Source organism: Mustela nivalis, assembly GCF_964662115.1.
Source record: "Mustela nivalis genome assembly, chromosome: 10".
NCBI classification, from domain to species: domain Eukaryota; kingdom Metazoa; phylum Chordata; class Mammalia; order Carnivora; family Mustelidae; genus Mustela; species Mustela nivalis.
In genome coordinates this window covers 73,223,910-73,236,433 of record NC_139029.1, presented here as the reverse complement: position 1 = coordinate 73,236,433, position 12,524 = coordinate 73,223,910, and the positions used below count along the sequence as shown (strand labels likewise).

Genomic DNA, 12,524 nt, shown 5'->3' with positions numbered 1-12,524 from the left:
AGTAAGAATGCTTCCTCAAACTCTAGTGCCTATTTTGTGCAGGTAAAAGCTGCAGAAGGTGTATTTTTCTATGAATGTATTAACATATGGAAGCATCCAAGAATACCCTTTCTGCACAGATATAGGCACATTCAGTCAAGATCCTTAGGCCCCGGAGAAATCAACAAATTCTGAAGTATTTTTAAAGACTTCTATGGACAATGTAACTGGAAGAGAAAAGAAAGCAAATTGAAATAAATAAATAAATAAATAAATAAATAAATAAATAAGAAAGCATATTCATTAGAGGGCTTTGGAGGTAATTTCTTTGACAGTTGATTAGCCTAACCTGCTTATCAGAATTCAGAGCAAAGAAGATTAATATATTTAATATACACTAAAAGTTTCTCAAAATTTAGGAAGGGCTCATGAGCAGATCAATTGATCTATAATATACCACAAGTAGGCTATAATTTTTATGCTAAATTTAGGAGTACCTCTTATACAAAGATAATGCTAGCTTCATGGTCTGAGTTGAGAAAGCCAAAAAAAGTTGGAAGAATGTGGGAAAATACCACCTTTGGGGAGGACAAATATCACCTAATAAAAAATGACCCATAACTAACAGATATTGGATATTAGGAAAGAGAACATTAAATTTAGTACATAAGCTCAAAGAAACACTTTGTGTCATGTTCTAGGAATCACCAAGTGTTCCAGTATCAGAGGGGAGCAGGCCTTATTTCTAGCTCTGTGTAAACATCAATCACTGTTCCTTCTAATTCTTCCAGGTGCTTTTTTCCTGTCCTTGATGAGTTTTCTCACATGCAAGCCTGGTAAGTACACAGCTGAATATTCAAAGAAACCTACTGATCTCTGAAATTTTCTCTCTGCAACTCTTTCCTCACAGGATTCCCTACCATGAACCCCTGCCACTTTGACCTTCTAGATTTCCAGCTACTGCTAATGCAGAGACCTCTAGAACTAGACTTGGGTCTGTCCTCTGTAATGCCCCATACTAAAATGTCTTAATGCAGTAAGCATGGGTCTTTCTAGGGCTCATGTTCCTCCCCACCCCATTTCTAAGGGATCATTTTTCTTCATTTTGTGGTGCCCAGTGTCTTGAAAACCACTTTTTCATAATCTCATTCATTTTTTAAATAGTTTCACTTGGAAGCATAGATCTGGTTCCTGTTACTCCATCCTGAAGCTGAATTTCTGTACTGACGTCTTGCTTCTTACTGATAACTCACTTCTTATTCGGGACATTTTAATTCTGTTAATGTCAGGTTATAACTAATATTATGCCTTATTCCTGAAGAATGACTTCACTTGGCTCTCATGTTTGACATTTTCCCTAAGTAAATATGGAAAGTTACAGAAAATATCCTGTGTATTCTTCCATCTGGAAACTACCATTATAAATGTGCTAGAACTCTCTATTTTCTTCCCATTTCTCATGTTTATCTTTCTCTTCTTATATGTGTATATTCCCATGTCTAACAGTTCTTTAATTTTCTTCATTTAACAATTTTTAGGCTATTTATTATATTAAAATACTCTGTATTTTCATTTCTAGATATTGATTTTGCTCTCTTATGTAATATTTTAAAATTGTGTTGTCTTATGGAATTCTGATCTTTTCTCATGTGTGGTCCAGGACTAGGGATTCAAGTTTTCAAAGATCTTTTTATTTTTCCCATCCATAGCATAAAGGAAAGAATTCTGTTCTGTAGCTTGTCTCCTTCATTTTTAGAGAATGTCACTTCAAATATCCTGGCTTTGTGAGTGGTCTTCTTTATAGCCAGCTTCAAGGTTCCTTCAAATAAGGCCACGTCACTATTCACCACAGTCCACACAGAAACCCAGTCCTCAGGGCCATGCAAGGATCACCAGTGTCAACTTGATTTCTTTACTCTGAAATTCTTCTTCCTCTTTCTAATTTGAGACAGAACTTCCTTTTTACCATTTTTTGAAAAAAATATTTGACATATAATGACGTTTTGGTCATGACTTGGCAATAGTTTTCATGAAATTTGCCTGTATAGTGATCCACACTAGATCAACTTGCTAAGATTGTGAGAAAACTTTATGTAACTTTTAATATACATTATTTAACTTATTCCTCATAATGGCCCAATGAATACAGATGGATGGGGGGGGGGGAAGCTTGAGCATTTTAAAAGGTCTGACCAGAATTACATGATTAGTAAACATTTTGACTATGATTCAAATCCAGGTCATGACATCTCAGGGTTATGCACTTAGCCATTCACCTCTATAACCTATCTTTAAAGACACAAGACATTTTTGACATCTTACAGATGTATTTTTCTAGCAGAAGAAAGGACCTCAATTATTTGACCTGTGCTTGAGAGTTGAGTATGAGTATAGCCTATGTTCTTTGCTATTTAAGTATCTTGTGGATCTTCACAATGACTGGAACTGGAGGAAAAATGCAAGAAAATAAGGAAAAATAACATTATAATAATAGACCCTGGCAAGTGGATCAAGCTTATGTCTCTTCCTTTGCTGTAAAGTTACACTATTTCAAATTCCACAGATGGGTACTGGATCCCTTCCTCTCATGAAAATTCTGAGTTTACTCTGTGATGTGCTAAAATCAGACTATTTGAAGTTACTCATGATCAGTCCTTGATATTGCTTGTGCTTTATCTCTTTATCTTGAATTAAAAAGCTTACTTAGTGATGTATTGTTCTGTATTCAGTTTGCTATGTCAGCACTACTGTCATTTGCATTTAAAAAGGTGAACACTTAAAGCTTTGATGAATTTCTCCTTTCAACAGCAAAAGCATCACTTACTCCATGGATGAGATTAAACAGATACATGTCATTGATATATTATTATCATCATTGTCATCACATCCCTATACCAAAAAGCAAAGTTCAGATTATTTTCTCTAAATGTTGATATTGTCTCTATGATGTTTTTCTTCAGCTCTGCAGAATTTTCCAAAGAGTTTCTCAAAATCACATAAATTTTAGCAACTCCCAGTGAATTTTACAGACATAAGCATTCATGTCTCTGGTACACACAGATTACTGCTCATCTTAAGTTCTAAGACTGAATCTTACTAATCCAGTCCCAATTAATTTGAAAATAACACTATTTTGTAAGTACAATGTCCTAGTAAGATAGAAGTTTCTATCCTTAAATGTTTGTCCTACGTATTTTCCAATTCTTTTAAAATTGTGAGACTTGCACAGTGTACCGCCTGCATGATTATTAGCACAGATAATTGTATCTGTGATAGAAAAACACTGAAGGACACAGGACACAGTTTCAATGTGACAAAAGTTATGTAAGCTTATGGGGATGACTGAACAAAAGAGGAATTTGTCCAGGGGTCAATGTCTAAACCCCCAAAATAGCTCACTTCAAGTAAGTGAGGTGTAAGTGGTTTGTGAGATGTAAGGGAATCATTCCACTTATACATGGTGAGAATGTGGATTTTTGAAGCTTGTCTTTCCTGTTTTGTACTCCTGTGTTCTGCTACCCATCCCCAAAAACCCCTGCCTGACTCTGTCTCAGCTGCTCTGGAGACTTGAATATCTTTCTGTCTATTGCACTAAGTTCTAAGCACAAACCAACTGAATCTCTTTGAGATTCAGTAAAGTTAAAGTTTGTCACCCCAAAACAAAGGTCAGTGGGTCCTAGATTTAGACCTCTGTGAGATTCATTCCTGTATGGTCATATGAAATTCCAAAACTTTAATTAATCAATTGCGGTGGCAAGCTTGACCACATGCTAATTACCAACATAAACTCGACAACTTTTTCAGAAATTACTCTCAATCTTGTTTAGTCTAATCAATTACTAATCATAGCAAAATTCTTGCTAGTTTATTTGTAGACAGGTACCATAGGCCAATATGAGAAATAAAGCCCACTTCTTTAATGATATGTATAAGCCACTGAGTTAACTGATGCTGAATCTACCCATTTTAATATATTTAATTTGAAATAAGTCACTCTGTTAATTCAGGAACTTTTCACTGGTTACCTGCACCTAAGTGTAACTTAACTGATATCTTTTCTCAATATTGGCCATGAGTTATCCTATTCTTGAATGTATTTTATGGTATTCTTATAATTTTTTGGTTATACATTTTTAGAGGTAGACTTTGTACATATGAGCGGTTAGGTTATAGTCATCCTGTTAAAGCGTCAGTCTCTACTAAGCAAGCGCCCTCCAGGAAGGTTGTATTAATTTATGTCCCCAGCAGCATTACATCATTACCAATAGTGGAATGAGGAGAAGCAGGAGGAAGAGGAGGAGGTGGCGAGGAAGGGCAAAGACTATTACTACTACTTTTTAATTTTGGTCCTGGGTAAGGGTCTATGTCTCCTGGGGAAAAAAAAAAAGGTTTTGCCTCTAAAATTCAACAATTCAAAGACCTACTGAGATTTCTTTTCTTGAATACAGTGGATCATGTTTTTAAACATGACTGACAAAATTATTAAAAAAATTTCAAATCAAATATAAGGTTGAAGAGTTAACTAAGCATTTCACAATATAGATCTATAAGAGAGAGTGACAACAAAAAGAAAAAGGCTCAATGGAGAATCTAATACTTTCTAGACAGACTTATATACAGATACATCATCATGAAATTTCAGGATTGAAACAAAACAAAGAGTGTAAAAGTGGAGATAATAAAAGACATTTTTAATATAATATAAATGATATTTAAAAAGTATTATCAATTACCTAGAAACCAATAAAAAAAAAATTCAACATGTACTTTCATCAGCTACCAAACTATTAACCATACAGGTATGGAATAAAAACATTTTCAAACAGGAAAACTCAGAAAATTTACCTCTTTTACACTCCTTTCTTAGGGAAGTTGCTTCAAGTTGTGCTCTGGCAAATTCAAAAGGTAAGCCAAGATGTAATAAGCAAACAGCAGATTCAACCTAAGAAATGAAAGAAAAGACATTCTAGTTGAAAGATTAAGAATTAGAAGTATAAATGTATTATTTTAGACATGATAATGACTGTCAAGAAAAAAGTCAAAGTACTCTAAGAGTTCCAAGTTGACTTTGTAGATAGTCTCTGTGTTCTCTGGAACAAAGTGAGTTTCTGCAGCTGCTTGGAAATATTACTTAATGTCTCTGTCCTGAGGGAGACTAACCCCAGTTGGCTCTAGTTACAGCCATCAACCTGGGAAATGAGTAAAGGAGAAGCCCCCACATCTGTTAGGAGGAACACAGAGAGAGGGAGAAAGTCAGAGTCCCCTTTGCTGGGGATGGCCTGTGTATCTGCCAGCAACCTGGGTTTACTAGGAGGCAGCTTAGTTCCATAATCATCATCCAATATGTCAGAAGGGGGTTACCAGCCAGATACATCCAGGTAAACACATTCTTCAAGAGGCCCTGGTGTAGAGCTGTGAAGGCCTAGGCATGAGCCACGAAGGTCCCCTAGGTCCATTCACCCTATTTGCTGTGAAGGAGACCTAACTGATAGATCCCACTGAGGCCATGCTGTGTTCCAGGAGCTCAGTCCTTTTCTAAGTTTTGCAATGTAGTTTGCTTCCAATGGGTTAAAAGGCACCCTAAGGTAGAGTCCTTGGGAACTGAAGAAGCCTACTGAGGCCACACTCCAAGAAAAGTAAAGAAAGTCTATTACCAAATCCCCCTGGACTCCTGGCTGGCATCCCATGTGGGATTCATCAGAGGTTCCCCTGTGTCAAAGGTGAATGGAGGCATCCCTCAGTCAAGACATAGCTGTTGACCATGATCCTGCCTTCCCTGTGAAGGCATTCCTGCCATCAAACACCCTGGAGGGGTGGCGGTGTCCCTTCCTTTCCCCATCAAGTCCTAGGCTACAGATGAGTGCCTGGTGAATGGACTGAAATGTCATGCCATGCCACCGGCACTGTCTGTCCTGAAGGTTGCGTACTGTCCTGTTATTTTAAACATGGAAAATACTAGAAAAGATTTACAAGAGGAAATTACCAAATTTTGTAGTTTTAAGTAGTTAGTAGAGGACACTGACAAGAAACAGTAAAGGCTGAAATCCATCATGGTCTAAGTGACATTCCCACACACATGATCCTGACAGCCAACTTCCCTAAGAAAGGGTCCCTGGTAGGTTTTAATTCAATCGGGTACTGGTTTCACCCAGTTCCCAGGGATGAGGGAAGAGAATGCTGGCTGAGGACAAAGCAAAAGGCTGACACCCTGCAATCTTCCCCCACCTCCACGCCTAGGTGGAACTGATTTGGGGGGAGGTAAGAGAAAGGGAGGTTTCTAAAGAACTTTCATATGCTAAACAGGACTACAAGGAACCAGACACCAGAGGCCTTGCCATTTTCAAGGTTTTTTCTCTAGCAAGGTATTAACATCAAGATAGTTGGGGGAGATTCCTGGAAGATTATCCCCCATGTCCCACCCAGGAGTGGGGGGCTGGGGGGGAGGGTGCAGATGGTGGCCTGTGCTTGCACTCCGCTTGCCTTCTGTTCCCTCATCAATAGTGGAATATGATTCCAAAGGGTCAGAAACAAGAAAGTTTTCATTTTGTTTTCCATAGAATTGTTCTCTCATTCTGCCTAATGATACTGCACATGTTTTCACAGGGCAAACCTCAAAGATACAGTTTGTGCTCCAAGCAATGTGATAAATTAAGTATCTTAGAGACTTTTTTTATAGAACAATGTAGCCACCCTTCTCCAGATGAGTACATGGTACCAATAAAATGTTCTTTTGGCCTCCCTGAGTTTGGCAGTGCTACACACTCATACTTCCAATGGGACAGTTCATCATCTGGAATGAATTAGTGTGATGGGTGATACAAAATTGGTGGGAGTAAAATAAGTAAAATAAGTCAATAAACATTTACTATTAGAACCATGTTAAAAATATGATAGGAGTGATTCTGTCCCATAAGAGCCATAAAGGAGATGTCCATCATCCTGAGAGACCTCTGAAAAGTTGCTGTTATTTGTTTTTACATGCTTTCCTATATACCAAGGGAAAATGGGAGTCGTACAAAATTTGTTGGAATTATTGGCAAACATATTCAGAGAAGGAGAATGTAATACTTCTTTATGCAGTTTGCAGTATGTGTTTGGGGATTTTCTAAAAATAGTTCATTTAAAAAATATTTAGATGGCGATCCATGGTTTTTTGACTAGTGTAAATGTTCTTAAAATCCCAAAGAATGAGATGAAATTGCTCTGTAAAATTTCCAAGAACCTAAGAAGTAGCGATCATCCTTATATACTACAGTCGTTGATAGAAAATCATATCATTGTATGTACAGAATGTCACCCAGAGACCATAAAATTCAGTTTTCTTCTGTTAGGTCCCCAATGTTGCGTCCCCCAATAATGGGTCTGTGATTAAAGGAGACTGATACAAAGTGAAGGTCAAGCAAAGCTTTATTTCATGCCAAGTATCAAGAATCAAACCAACCATCAAACAGACCAGTCGGCGCTGCCCCTTACAGAGAGGGTGACCTCTCTCTGTTACACAGACTAACTTTTATAAAGCAAAGGCCATGTGGTTGAGCCTGGCCATGCACAGGTGGCCAATGAAATTGTAACACACAGAGAAAGCTGCACAGTCATATTAGTTCACACATAAGTGACCAATTGAATTACAATTTACCCCTAGTAGACCAGCCTATCACCTTGGTCAGAATTGGTGCCCAAAATGTGCCCAAAGGGACATACCCAGGACCTATCCTTGGTAACTAGGGAAAGAGTATGTGCCCCACCCCCCCATCGGATGTCTCCACCTGGCCTCACCCACCCTTGTATTTGGGCTTTGTTACCTGGGACTGGTTTCTGGGACTTGTTTTTAAGTAAGTTCCCCTGGGGGGGGTGGGCAGAGTCAATTTAAGTTTTACAACATAAACAACAAAATGGCAGTTCGACTGGAGTGGGGCCTCTCTGGCTAAATAGGCCCTTACACTACTCCTGTTAGCATGTTCCCTCTCTTACTCAGCAAGGGACAGGAGATATTCTACTCAGCATGAAACAACAGGGATGCATTTTTTTCCTTACCAATCTCTCTACTTCCATAGCATTAATGGCTATATGCTGACACAAAGCCCATTACTTGACATTTAACAAGTATTTGGACATTATAAAAGGAAATTAAGTATTCTATTAAATATGAACTTCGTTGCTAAAAATAACATTTATTCATACAATTACATGCCAAGTACTTGAGTCTTACAAAGTTTTTGTTTAAGCATTTTTTTATTTAGTCTAAATGTACCTTCTAATCACTTTTGACTCTGGTAGTTTGCTATGGCATCACCATGACTGACTGATATTTATGGCCTGTATGAGTGATCAATAATAATTTGCTACTTTTTGGTTAAGAGTCAAATGTCGAGGCATATTGAAGGAAACCCCAATGTTCCATTTCGTTTCATTTTTTACTACAGTTGCATTTTTTCCTCCATCTTGATCCCCTTTACCCTAAGTAGATTACATGTCATTTAACATCATGCCTTCAAAAAATTTCATTAAATTTAGCCAGAAGCAAATTTCAAGTTTATTAATTCTGAAAACAAAAATCCATTTAAGACCTACTATGTGTCAGGTACTTTTCTGGCTCTGGGGATTTGGTGGAGAACAAGACAGGCAGACTTCTCTTAGGACTTACATTCTTGCTCTTTGAGAGTGCCTATTTGTTTTTCTCTTGCGGTTAAGGAAATTGTTTTCTAGCTAACTCTGATAGCCTGCTGAATTCTTTTCTCTTCCTGAAAATCTGAATATCATCCTATTTCGTTTTCAGATTTTTTTCTCCAAGTCTCATCTTTTCCCTCATGTATTTTATATCATTCTTGACACTTCAAAATACTGTTTCCACTTGATTTTATGAGACAAGAGGTTTTGCCCCACCATTTATGGACTTGAATTTGTTATTCTGGAAGACATTTTTCAGTTACATAATGTGCTTGGTGGGATGTGATGTGCTTTGTTTTCTACACAGAAGACAGAGACCTTTCTCCTGAGGCCTGGTTGGGTAGTGGGAGCATTGTGGGGAAGCTCAGAGCACTCTCAAACCCTAAAGTAGCCCCAGGACCTATCACAGGCAGCTGGTATTCCTTATCTCCCAAAGGGCCAGTCAAGCTTGTACACACAGTCTAGTCAGGCTCCCTTGAATAGCACTCTCCAGACTCTGCTGGAGGGAAAGATCAGCAACAGCTTTTCCCTGGAACATGCTCCAAGCTCCAAGCCTCCCAGCTCCCTGAAGTGGTTGGCTCAGGAGAAGTGACAGAGAAATGTGTGTATACCTGGGTAAGTATGTATTCAGTGCCATGTCTTCCCAGAACTTCTGTGGGAGACACCAGAGTACTAATTTTTTTTTAAGAGAAATCTTGCCACACAACTTTCTCTTACAGAACATAGTAGTAGAATATCACTGCCATTCAAACTATTGAAAATGACCTTTGCATCTTGTGCCCTCAGTGTATGGATTATTTCTAAGCCTATTCTGTCCTTTTCCTGTCAGCCAATCATACTGGACTGGACAGACTGCTTCCAGGTCTGCATGCCACATTCCTTCTCTCTTCAGAACCCACTATTCTGTTTTCCCCTCTGCCTATCAGTCTCCTCTCTCTTCCTTTCATTTGGCTCCTGATTACTCAACATTTCCTTTCTTCCCTCTTTCCTTCAGTGTGTGCTTACTGGGTACTATTATGTGCTAAGGGCTAGTGATACTCTGGGGATCAAGATTAATATGGTTTAGGTCTTTAAGGAGTTTTCAGTTAACTAGGGGGAGCAGACCAAAAAAAGTGCATATAAATATATAAACTTTATCATAAATTCAGTGAAAAAATGATACATTTGTCTATGGACACACAGTTAACTGAGTGAAGGGGTTGAGATAATGAATTCTTTTCAAGAACTTTTCACAACCACAACATTATTCCATATTTAATAATTAGATTTATATTAGTTTACTTCTCATACCTTTATTTTTCTTTTTAATAGTCACTACTTAGGATATATCCTGATCCAGTTAGAAAAACACAGCAAATTGCAACAGCACTAAAAAATGAATTGCATTATTTTTAACACCTTCTCACTTTTGTCTGCCAAGTGATCTGCAGTCCTGTCTACTAAGAGTCTACAGCATTTCTCCATTTCATGGATCCTGGGCACAGAGGTTAGTAAGTGGTTTGTTACGTAGTGTTTGTGATGATAATTGACAAAAACTGTAGATACTGCCAAGTTTATTCTGTAGTTTAGAAAACCTATTGGTGCACTCTAATCTTCAGTGTAAGAAGGCATTACCTCACAAACATTTCTTTTGTGGCATAATACAAAGAGAATTACAAATTGCTTCTTTAAAATAATTATGGATGCATATTTTTACATAGGAACCTCAACTGCAACTCTCACACTATGTCCCCAAAAGTATGATTACTGGTAAAAAGGAAGCCAAACTACTGACTAAAACAGAGACATCCCTGTCTTGTACTCCCTGTAGTGTTTATTTTTTAAGATGTAGAAAAAGGGAGTTTAGATCTCTGCACTTCCTGTTCAGAAGGACATTTGTATAGGTGTTAAGATGCTCCCATACTACAATGAAACTGGAGTTTGCAACCCAAACCTTTAATGATGGCTTGGTGGTATGAGGAAAAAAATAACTCAGGAAGGTCACTAATTCAAGAAGATTTTAACAGAGATGGTGGTGAGAGATATTGGTGGATGATTAAAATAAAGTGTAAAAGTCAGACAGGTCAAAGATGGAATGAGTTGACTTTCATTTGGTACCATTCCCAGAGATTAAGAATAAAATCTGTTTGTGATGTGTGCTGTCTTGAAACACACACACACACACACACACACACACAGAGGCCCCATTTCTCCCTAAGTATCACTCTCTGCTCTATTTGACAGTCTTCTCAAAGCAATTGGCTAAACTTATTCTCTGAAGCTTGTTCTCCTCAAGAATATTCTAGTGAGACTTTGGTGCCACAACTACTCTCAAAATCACCTAGAAACACATTGCTTAATGCAGGAGTCCTCAGCTTTTCCCGTCCTTTCCTTATCAGCAGAATTTTACATATTATTCACTCCCACTTTTCTTACTTGAGAGAATTGATTTGTAACATTATAGTAGTTTTAGGCATAGCCATTTTCTAAAAACCCTTCTTCAGTGGTGTTCTGGGGCCCTTACCCCTCCCAGTGTGTTCCCTTCTGTATCAGTGGTCATTCCTTTTAGCTTCCCATTTTCCTAACATATAGAACCATTAAACAAAATATTTGGATATTTCTCCTTATTTAAATCTACTCCTTGATAATCATAGCTTTAAATATTAAATAATCATAGCTTTAAATATCTAAATATGAGTGAACTCTAAAAGTATTCTCCAGCCTGGATTTCTCCCTAAATCCCTGAATTGCAGACCTGTGCAATATCACCTACTGTCTTTACCTAAGTAGTCAAAGACAACTTGAACTCAACATTTCCAAAGCAGACTTGTCCTATCTCCCAAAGCCTGCTTCCCCTGACATCTTCTCCATCTGGATTATAGCTACATTGTTTTTTAGCTGCCCAAGCTAAAAATCTTGGTGTCATCCTTAATTCTTTTTCTTTTATAGCCAGCATTCACTTCTTTGGCTGCCAATCCTATCAGCTCTACTTTCATAAATATGTTTAAAATTCTGTAGCTTACCACATTCACCACAGTGACACGATCCAAGCCATCCATGATTCTAGTCTAGAGAATTGTGAATTGTGATGGTCTCCTCATTTGTTCCCTGATTCTGATTTCAACCCAGTTATCTATTCTCCACACTGAAGCTGGGGGAAATTATCCATATCTATATTTATATTGACACCAATATATAAATATATAGACATTCGTCTTTTAGAATGTCAATATAGTGCCACTCAATCCTTCAAAACCTATCAATGACTTGCCCTATTAGTCAGAGAAAAAGCAAAAATCATTACAGTAGCCTACAATGTCTCAGGAGATCTACATATCATTTCCTCTAATCACATTACCTCTCTGACCACGTGTCCTGTTATTATCTCCCTTATTTCTTGTGTGTTAGCCACACAGGAGCTTTGCTCTTCAAAAACACCAGGCACTATACATCTAAGAGCTTTTATAGATGTAAGTGTTTGGGTTAGGGTTTTGGCTTCATCTAGAAAGCTCTTCTGTGGATACTTCTTCAGTGAGGTGTTTCCTAATCATCTGATTTGAAATTGAGCCCCATCATTCCCTTTGGCAATTCTTTTCCCTATTTCATGTAGGTTCTTAATGATACCTGACATCATACCTTTTTGCTAATTATTTTTGGTTTTTGGTCTTTCTTTTCCTACTCAAATGTAAAATTCATGAGAGCTGGGATTTTTGCTATTTCTCAATTGTATCATCAGAGCCCAGTATGAAATAAATATTCAAAGAAAAATAGATAAATGAATGAATCTCATAAATCCTGTTTGGCTGAAATCATTGGTGAATATATTAGTTAATAATTAATAATAAATTGTATTTATTATTATTACATTATTAATAATTAATAATAAATTAGTGAATAAA

At 37.5% G+C, this 12,524-nt stretch overlaps 1 protein-coding gene across 2 annotated transcripts in view; it reads left to right on the top strand.

The window, feature by feature from the left end:
* The window catches only part of LOC309843289 (uncharacterized protein), a 235,139-nt gene that overhangs the window by 185,251 nt on the left and 37,364 nt on the right, over positions 1-12,524 (top strand). For both annotated transcript variants that reach the window (XM_082688633.1, XM_082688634.1), the window contains exon 4: positions 771-815. In XM_082688633.1, coding sequence (XP_082544759.1) covers positions 771-815 — 45 coding nt within the window. The remainder of the gene's footprint in view (positions 1-770; positions 816-12,524) is intronic.